The sequence below is a fragment of the Panicum virgatum genome, chromosome 7K (genome assembly GCF_016808335.1).
Source record: "Panicum virgatum strain AP13 chromosome 7K, P.virgatum_v5, whole genome shotgun sequence".
Classification (NCBI taxonomy): Eukaryota; Viridiplantae; Streptophyta; class Magnoliopsida; order Poales; family Poaceae; genus Panicum; species Panicum virgatum.
In genome coordinates, this window is record NC_053142.1 from 39394240 (window position 1) to 39414851 (window position 20612).

At 45.1% G+C, this 20612-nt stretch overlaps 2 protein-coding genes and 1 long non-coding RNA gene across 4 annotated transcripts; 1 reads left to right on the forward strand and 2 right to left on the reverse strand.

The window, feature by feature from the left end:
- Positions 1 to 202: 202 nt before the first annotated feature.
- On the reverse strand, positions 203 to 2452 carry LOC120642578 (60S ribosomal protein L14-1). Its single transcript, XM_039919167.1, has 5 exons — positions 2315 to 2452; positions 2110 to 2211; positions 754 to 883; positions 555 to 667; positions 203 to 469 (listed from the first exon to the last, which is right to left on the reverse strand). The coding sequence occupies exons 1-5, from the start codon at positions 2315 to 2317 to the stop codon at positions 410 to 412; spliced, it is 408 nt and encodes a 135-aa protein (XP_039775101.1). The 5' UTR covers positions 2318 to 2452; the 3' UTR covers positions 203 to 409.
- Positions 2453 to 3880: 1428 nt separating this feature from the next.
- Positions 3881 to 6593, forward strand: LOC120642569 (dCTP pyrophosphatase 1-like). Of its 2 annotated transcripts, none has more exons than XM_039919152.1 (2): positions 3881 to 4369; positions 6135 to 6567. In XM_039919152.1, exons 1-2 carry the CDS (start codon positions 4133 to 4135, stop codon positions 6366 to 6368), a joined length of 471 nt encoding a protein of 156 aa, XP_039775086.1. In that variant the 5' UTR covers positions 3881 to 4132; the 3' UTR covers positions 6369 to 6567. The 2 variants fall into 2 exon arrangements, with proteins under 2 accessions (XP_039775086.1, XP_039775087.1); XM_039919153.1 differs by having other exon boundaries at positions 3917 to 4327; positions 6135 to 6593.
- A 2054-nt stretch (positions 6594 to 8647) lies between these two features.
- Positions 8648 to 13094, reverse strand: LOC120642631. Its single transcript, XR_005662667.1, has 2 exons — positions 11030 to 13094; positions 8648 to 8986 (listed from the first exon to the last, which is right to left on the reverse strand). It is a non-coding gene; the product is annotated as an uncharacterized LOC120642631 (long non-coding RNA).
- Between the last annotated feature and the right edge of the window lie 7518 nt (positions 13095 to 20612).

A 20612-nucleotide genomic window follows, 5' to 3' on the forward strand; every position in this document is an offset into this window, starting at 1 on the left:
AAGAAACGAAAAAAAACTTTGATGTTTAAACAACATTTTATGGATCCATCATCTGGGCCTAATATCATACTATCCCTTTCACTAGGACGGGCATTTCAAATTCCGCAAGTTGAGGCAGCGCAAATTCCATAAGTTAAGGCAGCGACGCCGAACATGAGTAACAACCGCCAGACAGCCGGAAGGTGGCAAGCAAGGAGGAAAATAGAAACAGTAGACACCATATATCTTCATATTGTCAAACTATCTCATATTCAGAAAAAGTAATCTGGGCAAAATTTCTAAACAAGCCATGTTTGAAATTACCATTTTGACAAGCTCTGATAAACCGTCGAAGTAATTCGCACATTGTACATGTTCCTTTTTCAGATATCGAAACATAGACAAACAAAATCTAAACCACCAAAGCAATCTAAGCAGCAGCAACCTCCTTTTTAAGCTTAGCAAGCTCCTGTCTGATAGCACCACCCCTCTGCGCAGATCAAAATCATACCATTAGATGACTTCATAAGCAGTAAAGTACAGAAATTAACAACTCGAATTTACGCATGACAAACCTTGATCTTTGCCAACATGACCTTGAACCTGTCGAAGTCATTGAGTGATGCTCTCCTCTTCTGGACAATCAGCTTCTTGCCCCATGAGCTCTTCTCCCACTTGTTTTTCACATCTGCAATCAGGATATTGTCCATTTAAACAGTGGCCATAGTAAAATACATATAGATTGAAAAAATGGTTGAAGAAACAGCTAATCACCAGCTTCCTCCATGGCCTTAATCAATGTAGTCTTCTTTGGGACACGTTTAATGTCAATCTTGATGTCAGTCAGGGAAAGCCGCTTGAAGTTCATCTGGCAGCGGACCATGTCGGGGGCATCCACAAGTGCCTAATAGCAGAAAGAAACGACACCTTAAACTTCCATCACCATCTATTAGTAAATAAATTCAATTACATATGTTGTGGTCTGATTGGTCAAGCAGAACACATCAAACATGACTATCAGGAAACGATAACATGTCATGCCAGAAAAAATATACATATAGTTTTTAAACAATAACCATAGCTCTATCAGAAACAAGTTCAAACACTAAATATACGCAAAAATATCACAAATTTCACATAATGCAATGGATCAATTATCTTAATAATAATCAATGAATAAACCATGCACTTGCACAAACAAGTATTGATTCCTTCTAAAAAGAAGTGACTAATCAAGAGGAACTTCCTTGATGTGTGTCATTAACAGTGGAAAATAAGGGATTGTGTAAAATTGCAGTTGAAGGAAAGTATTTTATCCACTAAACTAGTATGTGTCTATCAACATTCAACAATTCCATGTATATCATCATAATAACTTGCTGCATGTTGGTCTATCTCTTCTTAAGGACATATGACATCATGACAGAACACATTGCAATAAACATCGCTGTATCAGATACAAAATATTAATATTTGGCATGAAATGCATCACAATGTTTTTGAAAAAAAAATGTTCACTCACAAAAGTCGAGCATGAGCAGTGACAAAGATGCTAAAAGTTTCAGACCATGAGTTGGGGGGTTGTAAAAGAATATACTTCACTTGCCAAGTTAACTACAAAAGGCATGAATACAACACTAGACAGAATACTGCAATGCAATTAGGTAAAATGGATGAACTAGCTACAAAGATGAGCAAGTGCAGTAAGGCTATTCCACAAACAATTCATTTAACAGATTGAACATAGTTTGAACAGGCTAAAGGTTGATCCACCATTTTCATGAGGGACCTAATTAGATTCGAATTAAACCTATCCAAAGTCTACAGTACCAACTGTGACACAAATGATGTTGCTACGAGACTTCTACTACAGAAATCAAAGCAAAACAGCTAATTGCACAGTGCGGATCAGTTAAACATGGCAAGCTACTTGTCTAATGCAACCAAGCCATAAGATGTGCCGCGACCCGATCGCTCAAGCGGATACCGATCGACAATATAAAGCTCGCGCGGACGAGAGAAGGGCTCATGAAACAACGGCACGATCCGAACACCCTAATCCGGTATCGCGCCACCTCAGCCCAAGCAAATCAACGACGACAGTGAGACGAGAGGTCCGACTCAACTCACCCTGTTCTGGTCGACGACGTCGACGATGACGACGAGGCGGCCGTAGTCCTTGCCGTAGTTCACCAGGGCCACCCGCCCGATCTCCACGAACCTCTTGAACGGCTGCAAAACCGCAGGGCGCGCACCATTAGATAACGCCGCCGGCGCCAAACGAAGCGCGAAACCACAAGGCTGCAGGGGAGGGGATGTCGCGAGGTCACCGTACCATTTTGGCGGCAGCGGCGAAGCGGGAGCGAGCGGGACGGCGAGGCGGGGTGCGGCTGGAGAGGGAAGGGTTTAGACGACGCAGATGTATATAGCCGAGGGGACTGGATCGGAGTGAGCCGATGGATCTTGGGGTGAGGAACTGTAGCCGTCCGATCTAGGTTTGACGGGTTTGGAGGTTCTTTGGGGTGATGAATTGGGCTTTGAATGGCCACATTTTGTGGGCCGGCCTGGCCTTTTTTTGGTTAAGAAAAAAAAAAGGTGGCTGCGGGCTGCCGAATCTGTTTACTTCAGACTTGAGTGCCATGTTTGGTTTGCTCACAGACATGGGCGCATGGGACATGGCATAGGCAGCAAACCAAATGTTGGCACATCCAAATAAATAAGAGTCAAATTTTGTCACCAAAAGCAAATAATGGCCATCCACTCAGTTGAGCAATTCATTTTTTTGTTAGAGCTTGAATTGTCATGGCTGCAACACAAAATGAACTTCTAGGTGGCTTTTGGATTTCTCAACCTAAACTCAAACAAACAAACAGGACTTAAGGCCCGGCACTAGTGATTTCGCGAGCCAGCACAGTAGCAGCAGTATCTTGAAATGCATGCATGTGAGGGATAGTGCGTTCTCGCCACGCGACGGAACCACCGCTAGCAGAAGGAATCTTGCAATTTCTCTCTCTGCCACGTTACTAGCTTTAAGCTAGCTCGCTCGTTGGAGGAGGCCTAAGCTCATGAACTGAACTGATGATGTCTGCCTGATGACTAGGGGTGGTAATGGGCCATGGCCCTAATGGCCTCTTCACAGCCCAATAAAGCCCTTAAAATTTTTAGTTCAAAAATACATATATTTAGAGCTCGGCCCTTTTAGGGCCCGATCCTTAGATTTTCTAATTCAAAATGTTGGGCCCTTTACCACCCCTACTGATGACCCACTTCCACACTGTAGCACATAGAGGATACACATTCCGCGAATGAGCACAGACATTTTTTACGCATGTGCGCAAGACCACATAGCACAGTCCCCTCTGTTCCAAGCGACGCACGTTTGGTCCTATCCAACAGAACCACAAACGCGTGTGATGCGCAGAACCACAAACAGCTTTTGTTGCGCCTGCCTTTGACGAGAGCCGCCCATCCCCAAATTGGCCCGACACTCCGACAGCTATGCATGCGCATCTGATCTGCGCAAGGGTAAAAAAAAAATTGATCGCAGATGGGCTCCATTAGTTTGCGCCGATTTGAAACTTTTTTTTGAAGAAATTTGAACCGGTCATGCATGGTAGGTAATTTTTTTTGAACGAACGACACTCGACAAGTGCGTTTCTATTGATATAGCAGAAAAATACAAGACTACGGTCCTGGGAGGTCATAGGCAGGAAAAAAAAACAACAAACTCGTCCGGTTGGATTGGGACGTCAATACGGGTTACCGCTCAACTATACTCACCGGCTGGTTGGATTGGGACATCAACAAGGCCAAACTCTAAACACAACGACGACAGAGGAGAAAATGCACAACCGCAATTTCCAGCATGGTAGGTAATTTATCACTGCCCAGTGAATGTGTTTCCCAGGCGACAAGTGATTGCGCCACTCTGTGATTTGTCAGGCAGCAAAGCTGGATTATGCCCACTAACAAGGCACTAAGTAGCATCGCTCTCGCCTCGCCCGCCATTAACAATTCCCCGAACTGTTTAATTCCCTCCCAACTTTGCTGCACGCCTGCGAGTATATAAATCGCCCCACGCCTCTGCTTTCCAAAGCACCAAGACCAGAGAGGCCGGTTGTTTAAGGGCTTCTCCGGGTAGACGCCGGTCGAGATGGAGGTGGAGGGTGCGATCGAGAAGAAGGCGGCTGCCATGGCGGCGGCGGTGGAGGAGGAGGTGGAGGTGGGGAGGAAGGCGGCGGGCGCCGGCGAGGTGGGCCTGAAGGAGCTGTCCAAGAAGCTCAACGACTTCGCCAAGGAGAGGGACTGGGAGCAGTACCATAGCCCCAGAAACCTGCTGCTCGCCATGGTTCGCATCGTTTCGCTTCATCTTCTATCGCTGCTCTTCTTGGTGTGTTTCACTGACATTTATTTATACTCCTGACAAACACTGAAAAGTTTACGGTTTTCTGTGTGTTGTCTCCTCGCCTTTTCCTCCCTTGGGCTCTGTTTCTTTCGTTAGTTACAACTCAAGACTTACGCCCCCACAATATTCAGTCTATGGAAGCATATGCATATGCTTGACGAAGTAGGATGGTCTCCATTAGGGCTTCGTATTCCTTGCGACACTGAACGATCACTGATTTCAGGAATACTACATCGAATCTTTCTTCTTTCTGAAAAAATAGGGGAGATGGTGGTGTAAACCAGCAATTACGTGTTCGGATGTAATTGCATTGACAAGTCATGACTAAAAACCATGTCTTTAGCTTTCAAGGCGTGACCTTGCGTAATCTTCAGCTCTAATAAATTAAATGGGTGTGCACTTACGAATGGCAGCATAAAGCAGAGTGATCTCATGTATGTCTTCTTCTCTCTCTGTTTTTTTTTTTCACTTTTCAGTCCAAAACTTCCATGAGCTTTCAGCATGTTTGTTGTTATTACTATCCATGGTAACTATGATTATGAATTATAATAACTTCAGGCCATAGATAGTACTACTTACTGCTGCAGTTAAATATTTGGTTAACGCTGCACATCTCAAGAGAGAAAAGTACACATCAGTTAGCAGTCAGCATCTCTAGAAGACCAGAACATCATGGGCACATAAACAATGTCTCCATCCGTGAAAAGGAGCGAACTAATTTAGCGGAAGGCTGTTATAAGAAGATGCTTCATTCCGAGGGCACCATCATTGATAACATTTGTTATCTTATAGTAGCATCTTTGAGCTTATTATGTTCTACAGACTAAATTATCGTAAAAAAGATGCGTCCTCTTTTGACCAACTGTTCAACAAGATTCTTTGTGCATTAGTTTTTTTTTCATCGATGATGTGCTACTAGATTCTTGAGATCGATCCGGTTTGTTCTTCTCACATAAACAATTGCATGTGGTGCTTTCTGTTTGATTTTGCACTTCCCTTCCTTTTTTTTTCAAATGTCATCCACAGAATTAACAAACCACAGCCTCCAAGCTGCCCAGATGTATATGTATGGATCCTGAAGTAATGCCAATACATCTGGCAAGAAGTACAGATGCTTCATTACCACACAATGATAGGGACGCGAGTTATTCTCTGTCCCGTTCAATTCAAAATTAAGCTGCTGGAAAGCGTCTGATATTTTTTTTCGGAGACTTTTAGCGCGCTGCTCCTGAAAAGATGATGCAGTCCAGGTGTTGGGTCGTGGGGGATGAAACGGGACAGATAACCAATTTCCTCACTGCTCGTGGCCTGATTCCTGAACCGGCCGGGGATGCAGCTTTCATGTGTCGCGTCCTGGAGTTGGATGCCACGTGGTGCGGGCTCAGCAGGTCGGCCCTCTGTCGACGCTCATTTCCAGCGTCGCCGTCCGAGAGTCGGGTCGACGCTGATCGCTGTTGTCCGATGTGTTTATACTGGTTCAGACGTGAGGCTCTGAAGGAACGATCACTGTCAGCTCGTGACTGAATTTTCTGAACACTGGATGCCATGGTGGAATGCGATTCGCACATCTTCTTTCCGATTTTCTTTTTTGTTGGAAAGGTCTTGTTTCCGGTTTTGAGAAGGCCACATTCTCGTTTGTTGGAAAGAACTTTTGCTTTTCTTTTCGTTCCTTTTGCTGACGGGGGAAATTAGTTGCTTGCGCCTGGCAGATCGCTGAAGTTTTTTTTTGTTTTTTTTTTGAGGAAAACAGATCGCTGAAGTCGGGGAGCTGTCGGAGCTGTTCATGTGGAAAGGGGAGGTGCGCAAGGGCCTGGCGGACTGGGACGACGCGGAGAAGCAGCACCTCGGCGAGGAGCTCGCCGACGTGCTGCTCTACCTCGTCCGCCTCTCGGACATCTGCGGCGTCGACCTCGGCGACGCCGCCACCAGGAAGATCGTCAAGAACGCCGTCAAGTACCCGGCGCCGTCGAAGGATGGCGCCTGAAGAACAATGCCGATCGACCATGCTTCTTTGGTGTCTCCTTCAAAAAGAAAAAAACAATAAATCATGCTCCTTTGATGCTTTCGGGGTAGCACCAGGGTCCTACATGAACTGATTCTTGTGAAAACTAGTGGTGCGTGTTGGAAGGTTAGTGCAAACATGGCGAGTTGGGTAGCTCTTTTGTCGACCTTGTTATGCCTAAGAGGGAAAAAAAAACTATAGATGTGGTGAACAAAAGAACTACTAGGAACTGTGAAACCGTGGTAGGCAGAAACCAGCAGCGGCCAGCGGGTTGGCGCTACCGGAGATATGCGCCGACGACTGCCATTGCTTGATGGTGATGGGGGACGCCGGGAATGGGGGAACTGCAGCGGCGACTACCAGCAAATTGTGTGGAAGATAAGAGCAGTACAGTGGGCCTGCAAGGCTCATTTGCTTAGCGGGCTTTCTTTCCGACGCTCCAGCCCCGTACGGCCCATTCCATTCCATTCCATTCCATTCCATCTTCTCGACTCGTCTAAAAAATGGGAATATTTCTTAAAAAAAATCTAAAAAATGGGAATGAAAAAAATCTGAGTCCAACTGAGCGAGCGAAATTAGACACAGTTTCTACTCGTAAGATGCTGCTCGTATTTCCGGCAACCTAGTCTTTCAGTGATCGGGAGTACCCGTCAATAACGAGATGCACGGGCGTGCTTAGAGAAAAGAGTGGACCATCACACACTTGTGACTTGTGCTGCATTGGGGTCATCATAGGAACCACAATCAACCAATATACCTTACTCATCTAGAACCTGCATGTGCCCAACGTCAAGGGTAGAACGATAAGTTTGGTCGGGTCCTTCTTCAGTCACAATTTTGTTTTGTTTTTTATCAAAAAAAGGCAGCATTATGCTAAACCACCGTTCGTTACAGTATTTATGAACGAACAAGGATGGGAGGAACGACATGCTGCAAGGGCGGATCTAGAATTGAAGTAAAGGGGGTCTGAGTTTCTCATCTTCTTCCTTCTTTCTTCACCTTTTTTTTCTTTCTCTTCATTCATGGCTAGAAAATTGTAGGGGGGCTCAGGAGGACTCCAATAGACTGCATGGGGGTAGGGGGGCTCCAGCCCCACCTGCCCCCACGCTGGATCAGCCCTTGGCATGTAGGTTCACTCTGAAACTATTTGTATCTGCCGCAGGTAATGCTAATGCATGCCATATTTAGAGCATGTTTGGATCCAAAGACTACTATGGAAAAATGTTAAGCTTTAGCAGTAGTTTATCCAAACGGAAGTGCTAAAGGTGGGTTAAATTTTAGTCAAGACTCAATAACTTTAGCATATATGTGAGTGCTAAGTACTTCTATATGCTAAAGTTTAGCACTTAATTTTAACTCCTTCAATCAAACAAGTAACCTTGCAAAGCTGAAAGCGACGCAGATATTTGTATCTGCCCTATAGTAGGAGTACACAAGTGTTGCGGGGCTCCGGAGCCGGCAACAGGGCTGCGAGGCATGCAACGTGGTCGGAGTTGGGACCCCAGGTATGCTACGGTACACTCATGTTTCTGGTACTTTCCATGTCAGTTTTCTGTCTCGAGCCCTGCCAACGCTTGCTTGGCACATCTGCTGGCTTTGTCAACCAGTGCTTCATTTTTTTATTTTTTTTCTAAAATTTAAATTGGCGATATTCTCTTATACAGTACTGTACTTTGTTAGTTTGTTACATGGGAATTCACATTTGACAACTGAATCTGTGTAAAGTTCCTTTTCTACAAGAGTATAGGAACGGTGGCGATTCTCAACCATGGTCCCTTCGGAGTGAACAATCATGCATCAATTGCAATGGAAAAAAAATATTACGGCAGTCGTCAAACGCCAATCTTTTACAGCGATGAACACTGGGCTGTCTGCCTCTGTTTTCCCTACCTTACATGCGAATAATGAACAATCTCTTGTTTTATCCTTGGAAGTCCAGTGCAGCATGCATCTTTAAAAGCATCAAACATGCAACTTTGCAACTGTGAGGGACAAAAAGAAAACAAAGAGTGGACAATCTATTTTCCTTGCAAATTGTGATGGAACCGCTAAATTTAAAACTTTAAATTAAGCGTAATGGTCGTCATTTGAACACATCAGTCATATTATCTTAATAGTTTAATTTGACGGTCCTTTCTCAACCCACAGCCCGATCGAAACAACACCGGTAGTCCACGCGAAGGTGGGCGCAGATGGTACAAGCACGACAAATACTTAAAAATACAACAACACAATATAATATATTACAAACCAAGTTCAAATACAAGAATTTTACAAAATTTACATAACTCAACAATTTACAATGTTACAATAGGGTAGTCCAGTTTAAACGGAAAACAACCTACAACTATTTTAGTGTTCAGCCACTACACAACCGGTCAGACCGGTTCATCTAACCGGTCAGAGCGGTCTGTATGGAGACCCCCACGAAGCCACCGGTCAGACCGGTCCAACCAAAACAGACAGGTTGCACTCTCAGTCCGCAAGTGTGCAACTCAACAAACTCCTAGCCTACGGATCCCGATCCACCACTTCCCATCCCTCTGCATCACGGCGGATAAATTTGACACAGCAGGGGCAGAAATCCACGTCCGAGTGTCCTGAAATGATTTGGGTAGCAACAAACTCAGAGAAATTAATACTCAGCAAGACTTACCCGACCAGTGGGTATACTTAGCCCACGTATCTACACATGCAAGGCATTTGACTGGTGGTTATTTTGCAGAAAAAGCGACTAAAGTAATTCTTTGTTTTCATTATTTTAGCTCCAGATTCTATGTAAATTAGCCATAATCTAACATTTGCATAAACCAACTATAGCAAACATGGTGGAGCAATAAATAATAATACAAGGTATTCATAACCATAAATATCATTATCAATCCAACATAAAATTACGATGTGCAGTGACCAAGGTGCTCATATCCGAGAGCGACTGACGGCGAATCGATCCGATTTAACCTTGCAAGATGGACCTAACCAACACGGCACGTATTTGCCCCATCGGACTATACATGCCAACCATTCCCCTCCCCGTCTCGAACTACAAGAACCAGCCCATCGACATATAGACAGCCGAGCCCTACGTGAGACCACCAAAAGTAAACATATGCAACCCCTTTTCTCCGCAGCCACTCGACTACCCTAGGAGTTGGGTGCGGGTTTCTGTACTTTCGAAGCAAGGCAGTACTCGACTTACCGGTTTCGACTACCTCCTACTCCCGGCATGCGGTTAGTACAATTCAAACATGATCAGCAGGGCCAACAACGGTACGGTCCTTAACCGACTCAGACGGGGCTAAGACACCCAGGAACCCTGTCCTGCTGCCATACCTATACATCATCAGCATTTCCCGTCCGGTCTCCAATCACTATTCATATCATTTTAAATATAGTAAATCATATAATGTAATATAAGGGCATTCTATATCTCGCGAGTGACAGAAATATCACTCGGCTTCTATCGAGCCCTATTAAGCATAGCAGTGCTAACGACCTATCCATACTAGTATAAGGCCCAGGAAAACCTAGGGATCATGCAACTAGGGTTTCAACCAATTTCTAAATCTAATGCACAAGTAATAGATACATATATAGGTGTCATAATTTAAATTATTAGGTTGTGCACCGGGGCTTGCCTTCGGACTACTGCTCAGCACTAGGGTGAGTTGGGCCTTGGGCCGGCTCCCCACGAACCTCCTGCTGCGGGGCTTGCCCCTTCGACTCCTGTGGCTCCGCAACCACCTTGTACACCACCTCCTCTGCCGCGGCTGCTACACGTGTGCATATGCATATGACATGAGAATGCATGCATGATTTATAAAATTAACATGTAACCAATAACCAAAATAATTTCCAACCATAAGCACTAACTACCACTTATAATCCCCTCTCAGCCACCGCCCCACCGGTCAGACCGGTCCACCCTACCGATCAGACCGGTCCCATATAACCAAACCCAGCCACCGGTCAGACCGGTCCCTCAGACCGGTCCTACCCAGACCAAAAGCTAGAGTTCTTGGCGCGGCGAAACTCGCCCACCAAATCCAATACCCTTCTAGGATCTAGTTCAGGTATGCCCCTAAAGGTGTTTGACCAGAGGGAATCACTTAAGGTCGCCTAGAAGGAGAGATCGAACCATCCCAAGCTAGAATACCTTGAATGAGTCCTTCCCCCGCGAAGAACTTGAATCCACCGCACCCTGGGTGGGGAATCATGGAGAAGAAGCCTCCCCAAGTCGATTTGGTCCTTCCTTGGCCTTGAATCGAATGGAAATGGAGGATTTGAGGATTTAGGGCTTGGGAAGAGGGAGAGCTCGGGAGAGAGCGTGTGGGAGCTGGGGAGGGAGAGTGATTCGATGAGGGAGAGAGAGAGATATTTAAATGCTATGGGGCCCAAAACGATTGAAACTGGTTCAACTAGTCAGACCGGTTGCCCCCGACCGGTCAGACCGGTCTGGCCAAAGCTGACAAGGAAAGTTTGGTTTAGTGATTTGTCTCATGTGTTTGAAATTAATGACCATAATTAATTTAATCCTGCGTGGTTAACACCTGAGGTGTTACAACCCTTCCCCCTAAAAGAAATCTCGTCCCGAGATTTAGAATGAAGGTGCCAAATTGAAAGGAAGTCGAAAAATTACATACCTTGGTATGTTTGGAGCAACTCAGGACATTTGGACTGAATAAATTCCTCCGTTTTCTAAGTAGCTTCCCGCTTGGAGTGATTGCTCCATTGCACTTTATAGAAATTGCTAACTTGGTTCCGAGTAACCCGAGTCTTGTGGTCCACAATTTTGATAGGATGCTCTGGATAGACAAGATCAGGCTCCAACTGTAAACCTTCCATGTCAACCATCTCAGTCGGAACTCGGAGGCATTTCTTGAGTTGGGAAACATGAAAAATATTATGAACTACCGATAGATGTGATGGAAGCTTCACTCGATATGCTACCGGCCCACAACGTTCAATAATAGGATATGGCCCAACATAGCGAGGTGCTAATTTCCTCTCACACCGAACCGCTGGACACCCTTCATCGGAGATACCCGAAGATAAACCTGACCCCCCACTTCAAATATCAGGGCCCGACGTCTCTTGTCTGCATAGCTTTTCTACCGTGATTGGGCGATTTTTAAATTCTTCTGTATAACCTGAACTTGTTCTTCAGCTTCACTCACCAAATCAGGTCCAAAAACATTTCTTTCGCTGGCTTCTGACCAATTCGATGGGGTTCTACACCTTCGCCCATATAATGCCTCAAATGGAGCCATCTTGATGGTTTCTTGATAGCTATTATTATAAGAGAATTTCGCCAGAGGGAAGCACTCATCCTATTTCTTACCATAGGAGAGCGCACAGGCTCTAAGCATTTCCTCCAGGATTTGATTAATTCGCTCAGTCTGACCATCAGTCTGGGGGTGATAAGCTGAGCTACGAATAAGTTGAGCACCCAGGGATGCTTGCAATTGTTTCCAGAAATGCACAACGAATTGTGAGCCTCTATCCGATATGATCATCTTGGGTACACCATGAAGACTCACAATGCGGGCCATATAAATCTCTGCATGTTGATGGGACGAATAACGTGTCTTCACGGGAAGAAAATGAGCAGATTTAGTGAGACGGTCAACTATAACCCAAATAGAATCATATCCCTTTGAGGTGGCAGGCAAGCGAACAATGAAGTTCATACTAATATCCTCCCACTTCCATGAAGGAATATCCAAAGGCTGAAGCATATCAGCGGGTTTGAAATGACTCGCTTTAACCCTTCGACAAATGTCACACTCAGAAACATAGTTAGTGATCTCCCGCTTCATCCGTGTCCACCAGAACCGTTGTTTCAAGTCTTGATACATTTTGTTGCTGCCCGGGTGAATTGAATACCTAGAGAGATGAGCTTCATCAAGAATTAATTTTTGTAGCTCAAAATCCTTAGGTACCACTAACCAGTTCTTAAACCATAAAACACCCTTGCCGTCTAGCTGGAAGCATGCCACACAAGGGTCACCTTCTCTAAGCCTTTGCCTAATCTTTTCCATGCCAATATTATTCCTCTGAGCAGCAATAATTTGATCCCTCAGTGTTGGAGTGAGGGTAATGTGGGTAAGTGTACCCTCAGCTACAATGGCCAAATTCACCTTCTCCATTTCTTGGCACAAAGTTTCATGCAAAACTGTAGCTGAGACGCAGCTACAACTAGCCTTGTGACTCAATGCATCGGCGACAACATTTGTCTTGCTCGAGTGATAGTGAATCTCCAGATCATAATCCTTAATTAGCTCTAACCACCGTCTCTGACGCAAATTCAGCTCGCTCTGGGTGAAAATATACTTAAGACTCTTGTGGTCTGAGTATATATGAACATGATTGCCCAGAAGATAATGACGCCAGATCTTTAATGCATGCACCACTGCTGCTAGCTCCAAATCATGGGTGGCATAATTTTCCTCATGCCGGCGGAGTGCTCTGGAGGCATAAGCAATCACTCACTGATTCTGCATAAGGACGCAGCCTAGACCCGTACCTGATGCATCACAACAAGTATTAATGGCCGAATAATCTCCGACGAAGACAAACAAGGATGAGAACATAGCCGAGACCCGTACCTGATGCATCACAATACACATCAAAGGGCCGGTTTGTAGGAATATGGGGTAGCAAAAACAAAATTTTTCTACCACAAAAACTAGGATTACTGCAGTTATAGATCACAGGATTACCACTAGACGCGCGGTTGCGTAACTTCTGTAGCGCGTCGGTGTAGTGCAGATGGAAGCCGGCAGTGCAGTTGCGTGAACCTCCTCACGAACGGCTCGTCCTTGTGCAGCAAGTGCAGCACCTCCACGAAGTCCACACTGTAAGGAACATGGCACCATTTATGCCATTTCAAGTGATTTTGGTGATCGAATGACAACACAACACTTGGACTAATATGATTGTTAAGATGACCATTCTCAGGCTTTTAGGTTCAAGTGATGACAAAGAGAAAGAAAAGATAGGTGTAGCAAGGCCCGAAGGGCCGCCCCTACGGGGGTTCCGCGGACAGGGGTCGAGGGGGAGCCGCCCCTCGCGGGTCTCAGGGCAGCGCCCTGAAAGCTCTTCGGTCTGAAGCACCGGAAGAACCGACGCATGAAGCATCGGTGCATTCGATGGTTGTCGGAAGAACCGACGCCATGGCAGAAGGGAATCAAAGCCAAGTTAGCTTATGGGCACCGGAGGAACCGACGGGTCAAAAAGGGGCATCGGTGCATTGGGCGTCCTATGTTCCAGAGACGATGTCAAGAGCCCAGGAGAAGATTCTTCAGCACCGGTTCAACTGACGATGCATCGGAGTATTGCGTCGGTGCAATGACGTCAGTGCCCAGGAGAAGATTCTTAAGCACCGGATGAACCGGTGATGCATCGGTACAAAGCATCGGTTCAACCGGTGATCACTGCGTCAGCTGTCAGGAGTTCAACGGCTACTTCGGGTTATGAGTGACCGGAAGAACCGACGCTACCTCAGCTAGAGGCATCGGTTCTTCCGGTGATACGTAGATTTTCAGCTGACCATTGGAGCAACGGCTACAAGACTTGGTGGCCTATATATACGTCTCACCCCGGCCATTTGAAGATTGCTGGAGTTGCTGGACATCCCACACACACCCAAGAACATCTCCAAGCCATACAAAAGCATCAAGATCATATCCTTAGCCCTTAGCACACTTTGAGAGTGTTGTGTAAAGGTTAGCTCTTAGTGAGTGTGATTGCAAGGCCTTGAGCCTCTGTGCTGTGGTTCTCTAGTGAACCAAAACAAGAGCTTGGTGCGCCGGCACCTTGGAGCGTGAAGCTCGCCGGCAACGTCATCGACCCTCCGACTTGGTGTGGAGCGGCGACGACATCTTTGTGCGGGGGACGTGGAGACCCCCATCCTCTGTGGAGAAGCTCCTTAGTGGAACCCGGGGCCAAGGTGACCGTGATTGTGTTCACGGAAGAGACTTGGTGGCCAAGTAGCAATACTCTTAGTGAGTGCTACAACAACGTGGATGTAGGTGTGCCTTTGTGGCTAACCGAACCACGGCATAAACAACCACGTCAAGAGTTTGCTATCTCCTATCCCGCTCTTTAAGCTTCCACATTTCTTACTAGCAATTTGTGTGCCTTTACTCTCATAGAATAGTTTCTTGATAGGAAAGGCTATATGTTGCTAAACTCTTTTGGGATAGGGGTTTCACACTAGAACAACCTAGTTGCACATCTAGATAGTATGTTTTAGTTTAAGTTTTGTGCAAACTAGTTGGAGCCATAGGTCTAAGTTTTTATTAGTGCCTAATTCACCCCCTCCCCCTCTTAGGCTAGAGCACCCGATCACTTTCACACACATACGGGAAGAAGCGTCGCACTTCGGATTGCTAGATCCGCAAGAGCAACTAGGGCTTGATGCACGGGAGAGATGGCGGCGACCAGCTAAGGGGGCTAGGGTTAGGGGCACCCCTCCCCCTTCCCCTTGCTTATATAGGCCTGGGGGCGCCCCTCTAGGTGGGCCTTAATGGGCCCCACCTTGGGCGCCCCCTTCAGGTGGGTTGCTCCAAGCCCCGACCATGATTCCAACCCTATGGGCCTCTCTAGGCCCATTAGTGCATCAAAGCCCAGTCTAATTTGGATCTCATCCTCATTAGGCTTCTGGCCCTTAAGTGTGTGACCCTATGGGCTCACGCATGAATAGACATGGCCCAGTACTCCTACTGGCCAATAGTTCATAGCGGTCTCTAGCAAGACGTGTCAACTCCTATGCACGCGCAAATCATATCTGTCGAGCCGTCACAATCTTATACATGATGTTCCCTTTGCCTCATGATATTTGGTCTAGCTTGAAGCTGACCACTCTTTCTCGATCCTGTGATTCTGAATCCTTGGTTAACTCTTAACCCCAGCATGGCCATGCATTTCCGGATCCAAATCCCTCGAGGGGCCCAGAGATATCTCTCTCTTATAGAGAGGGGCAAATCCCATCTTGACCGACTATGTCTCATAGCATGCTTCTTGACAGACCCAAAAGCCACCTTTATGACTACCCTGTTACGGTGCAGCGTTTGATGGCTCCTAAGTAAGTCAGTTCACATCTTGAGTACATACGACGATCTCAGGTCTTAGGACACAGCGTACATATTGTATAATGAGAAGTCATCATCTCGTGTTGGGTCAGTTCAATCTCATATCTCACATGAGCCCACATTATTAGTTTGATATTACCATGTCCATGACTTGTGAAACGTAGTCAATCAACTAATACATGTGCTAGTCTAATATTCATGTGTGTCCTCACATGAACTCCGACTAGGAACACTTTAGAATATTCATACAAGTAAAGAGTTTCACAAATACTTCACATAAGCATTAATCAATGCAAGTTGTCATCCATGAATATTCATGGAACACTTTATTAACCATGAATACAAGGAAATATGATTGCCTCTAGGGCATATTTCCAACACGGTTAATATCCGGCTGAGCGAGGACAGGGGCCGATGTCAGAAGCTTTCTCAGAGTCTGAAAAGACTACTCACATTTGTCGTCCCAATTAAATCTCACCCCTTTCTTGAGTAGTTCAGTCATGGGTCTAGCAATTTTTGAGAAGTCCGGTACAAACTGGCGATAATAACCTGCTAGCCCAAGGAAACTCCGAATCACTAAAATAGACTCAAGAGTCTTCCAATTCAACACATCTTGAATTTTGCTAGAATCTACCGAAATGCCGTCCTCAGAGATAACATGGCCCAGAAATTGAACCCTTTTGAGCCAGAATTCACATTTGCTAAATTTGGCATATAACTTGTGCTCTCTGAGACGCTGGAGAATAATGCGAAGATGCTCAGCATGTTCTTCTTCATTTTTGGAATAGATAAGAATGTCGTCAATGAAAACCACGACAAACTTGTCCAAGTCAGGCATAAACACCGAGTTCATAAGATACATGAAATGCGCTAGGGCATTGGTCAACCCAAACAACATAACCAGATACCCATAGAGCCCATATCTGGTAGAGAAAGCCGTCTTGGGGATATCCTCAGCTCGGATCTTGATCTGATGATAGCCCGAGCGAAGATCAATTTTAGAGAATACCTTAGCCCCGACCAACTAGTCAAATAGAATATCAATTCGGGGCAGAGGATACTTGTTCTTGATTGTGACAGCATTTAAGGGCCGATAATCCACGAATATTCTAAGGCTCTGATCTTTATTTTTGACAAAGAGTGCAGGACAGCCCCAAGATGAGGTGCTAGGGCGAATATACCTGTGGCGGAACCACCCAAACTAACTGGGCCCGGGTGCACTGATCTTCGTTGCTAAGCAACTCTGACCCAAATCGGCACACACCGGTAGTTCCTCGAGTGAAGCCTCGATTAAAGCCACGCTATTCCAGGATCAGCAGACAACACTCACACGAAGGTGAGCCCAGAGATTACAACACAGAACATTTCATACATCTCAGAGTGATTGCAACGGAAAGGAAATTTATTACAAACCATGTTCAGAGTAGCGAAGTACTACAGAGTTCCAAACTACACAAATTATTCAAGGGTCATAGTCTCAGCGGAAGCAATAAAACATCTAACGAAAGGAAGTGACATATCGATAAAGCCCATACGAAACACGTCACTCAGCGGGAGGGTGGTCAGCACCAGCTGAAGGACCATCCCACTCAACAGACCAGCCCGGAGGCAAAGTACACGGCCAAGTAAGACTTGCAAACAGATCTTCAAAGTTAGTACCTGAAAAACAGTGCCACAAGCAAGGCTAAGTATACTAATACTCAGCAAGACTGACCCGTCAACGGATATAACATAGTCCGATAACTAGACATGCAAGGCTTTTTGGTTGTTGGGGTTTGTTTTGCCAAAAACGCCACTAAATGTTGATCCTTATTTTCATATTTTATTTAGCCATCTTCCAGTTGGATTAACCATTCTAAGTTTGCATCTAACTCTACTCAAACATGGTAGAGCAACCATTTAATCAACCAGCAGTATTATCATCATCATGTTCCACTTGTTACTCTGTGTGACCGAAAACATTAAGCAATCTCATGCCGTGAGAGGCGGACGATTCCGAATCGAATTTCAACATGGCCAGGGGAACCTAGACCACACGCATGGGGATCGACTTCGCTCCCGCCCATGCTATTTTTCCCCTTTCTTTCCAGTCCGTGGATCCGGCACACCCTCCCCGACTACAGAGCCCGACGTCTCTGCACCCGTACGTCCGGACAAAAAAATAAACCTACTTCTACCAGGAGGGTGCGGGATCGTTCCACTCGCTAGTCCAATCAGGTACTTAAGCTTACCGATTACCATATTTCTCGGCATGTGGCTAGTACTTTCAAACACTTAACGAAATGAGCCACACACCGCGACCTTAGCCATTTTTGACTACACCAGCGGGGTATCACAACTACACTACCCCGCCCGTTGTCCTTATATTTCAGCAGGAATTAAAGTCAGTAAAATTCCTATTTGCTCGCGAGAGGCAGGAAACCTCTCGACTTTTACCGTACCTAGTTAGCGGGGCAACTAGTCGAGAAAAAGATCCGGATAACAAACATAGGTACCTAGGGATCATGCACCTAAGGTTTTCGATCAACTCCTAGAAAATGTAAATGCACAATAAAATTATTACAACATATACAAAATAGTAAGATGAATATAATGCGTAAAATAATGGGATTATGCACCGGGGCTTGCCTTCTTGGGCACTATTCAAAAGTAGCCTTGGGCTCTTCCGAACATTGGTTCGGGTCTTGATTCAAGTCAGTATAATTAAGAGAGACACTCTCCGGAGTGGTAGTATTCGCGGGCACCAACTCGTAATCACCATCGAGTAGATTTACCATTTCTATATGCATGCAGAAATGATATTGTTACAACATGATATAAACATATTTCTTTCCTTCACTATAAAGTTGTAGTCCAATATAGCATGCGTTTGTTGTGGTGGTCTTAGTTAACTTTATTTTCTGGGCAATCGTTTATAGAGTAGTTCTTAAATTCACTTTACTTCATAAAAGAGCTGTGTGGCGGGTTTTATATTAAATGTAAACACCTAGTTGTTTGACTATTTAACTTCATAAGTTAGGATTAGTTTCTGGAGCTACAATTTTTACAGAAGCATCTAGACATGGCATACTCAGTACTTAAATTTTTCCATATTTTATCTATTCATATAACATGAGTTATAAAATTAACAAAAGTATCATGCTAGCAAAAAGAATAAATTCCATAGGGAGTTCTCCAAAGGTTATGTGTGTAAAATTTTTACCAGAGCCTAAACATGGACTAAAAATTCTTCAGTAAAATTTTCAGGCATTATTTATAGAATATGAATTACTCATGCATTAAATTAGATATGAACACGCATATTCATTTGGACTTTAATATTACTAGTACTGCATGTGAAAGTTTTACCATAGCTTGTTCTCATTCTATCTAGTAAACTGTCCAAAGATGAAGGCAAAAAATGACAGATTTCTTCCAGAACAAAAATAGCAAAACTAAACATGATATCTCAAGCATGGATTATAACTGTAAGAATATTCAGTAAATGATGCTAAAACTTTGCAGGCATGTTTATATGACTAAAACAAAGTTTAACAAATAAACCTAGATTTTTCTAAGCACAGGAACTATATATCACAAATAAATCCTGCTTATCAAGCATTAATTCAATTATATATTTAATTAGATCAATAATTTCTCAAACTTGCGTAACAACAAGGATTTAGTAACGTTCATACACAAAAAAAATTTCATACACAGATCCCTAACAGTTCTATCAGAATTAATATAGGAACAAAGCTAGTAGATCTAGGAATCTTGATCATTTGAGCAATTAAACAATTTCAAACAGAGCTCATATTTTTATCAGGTTCTTCTATCAGTACTAAGTTCAACATATCCAAAAATCAAGCATAGTTACTGAACCAAACTCCTGGAACATTTATGTGCCATTTAAACTAGTCTTTTTCTTAGATTAAAATAAATGCAAAATATGAACATGTGACTGTAACAAAAGTTGTAGTTCTTGTTCTAATGATTCTATAACAGTTGAGTTTATATTTTTATGATTTTTCTACAATTTTATATGTATTTTACAAGTTTTCAACTTTTGATTCTAGTGTTCATGTATGTTTTTCACTTAGGCCCCTGGATTTTTGTTTCTTCTCAGGGGAAGTCCCTGGCGGAACTGAACAGAATAGGGGAGGTTTGGCGCGGCGTTTCCCGGCGATGGGGTTGGCCGGCGGCGAGGGGAAAGTGGGGGAAAATGGAGAGGGGCTCGCGTGCTACCTTCCGGTGGTCTTGGGTCGAGCGGAGGTGGTCCGCAGCGGCGGCTCCACGGAGAGGGGCGGACGGCGGCGGGTCTATTCCGGCGCGGTGGTGCTCCGGCGACGGAAGGAAGGGGCGGCCGGGCTGGGAAGGTTCACTGGGTCTAGGGCGATCCGTTCAAGGGGTTGGTTTGGGGAGAGAGTGGCTGGAGAAGGGGGCTCCGCGGCGAGCCGAGCTTGGCAGCCATGGCAATGAGGCTGGAGCGCTCTAGGCGCGCGCAGGGGGCTTGAGGTCGTTTTATAGGCGGTGAAGGAGAGGGAGGGCGCTCCTGGGAGTGCAGTGCGCCATCCGGGGGAGGCCGACTTGGCCTGGACGACACAGAGGCGCGTCGATGGCGTCGCATGGTGCAGGAGGTCGTGGCGGCCTTCCAGGGGGTCGGGAACGCGTGCCTCTCGCCCGTGCAGCCAGAGGGGATGGCCAGGGGGCAAACCATGGGCGCTCGAGGGCGGTTTGGGTCGGGGTGCGACACGTGGGCGGCCAGGTGGCGCCAAGCCGGCGTACGGCGCCGCCGTAGGCCGAGCGCAGGGAGGCCAGAGGTAGGAGAAGCTGCCAGTGGCAGTTTTGAAAATTTCTCGAAATCTAAAAACCAGTTCTGTAAATTCAATTTTTTCTCCTTCTTCTTGGCTCCAAATGAAAAAGTGTTGAATACCACTTTTGCTCAGTTTTTTGAGATCTACAACTTTCGTGTTATGCACTTTTTCATTCGAGCAATGGTTTGAGAGTTATTTAATTATTTTAAAAACTGTCATTTAAAGTACTTATCATTCTATGTGAATTTTGGCACTTTTACTCCTAGTTTTCAACTAGACTTTTGTTTAACACGACATGGTGAATATGCCTATTCATTTTCATAAGCTTCTTTGCA

Coding starts and splice junctions, on each gene's coding strand:
- LOC120642578 (XM_039919167.1), bottom strand. Junction 668..753: donor TAAGGCCATGGAGGAAGCTG/GTGATTAGCTGT, acceptor TCCTGATTGCAG/ATGTGAAAAACAAGTGGGAG. Junction 470..554: donor TCATGTTGGCAAAGATCAAG/GTTTGTCATGCG, acceptor TGATCTGCGCAG/AGGGGTGGTGCTATCAGACA.
- LOC120642569 (XM_039919152.1), top strand. CDS start 4,133: ATGGAGGTGGAGGGTGCGATCGAGAAGAAGGCGGCTGCCATGGCGGCG. Junction 4,370..6,134: donor TTCTATCGCTGCTCTTCTTG/GTGTGTTTCACT, acceptor TGAGGAAAACAG/ATCGCTGAAGTCGGGGAGCT.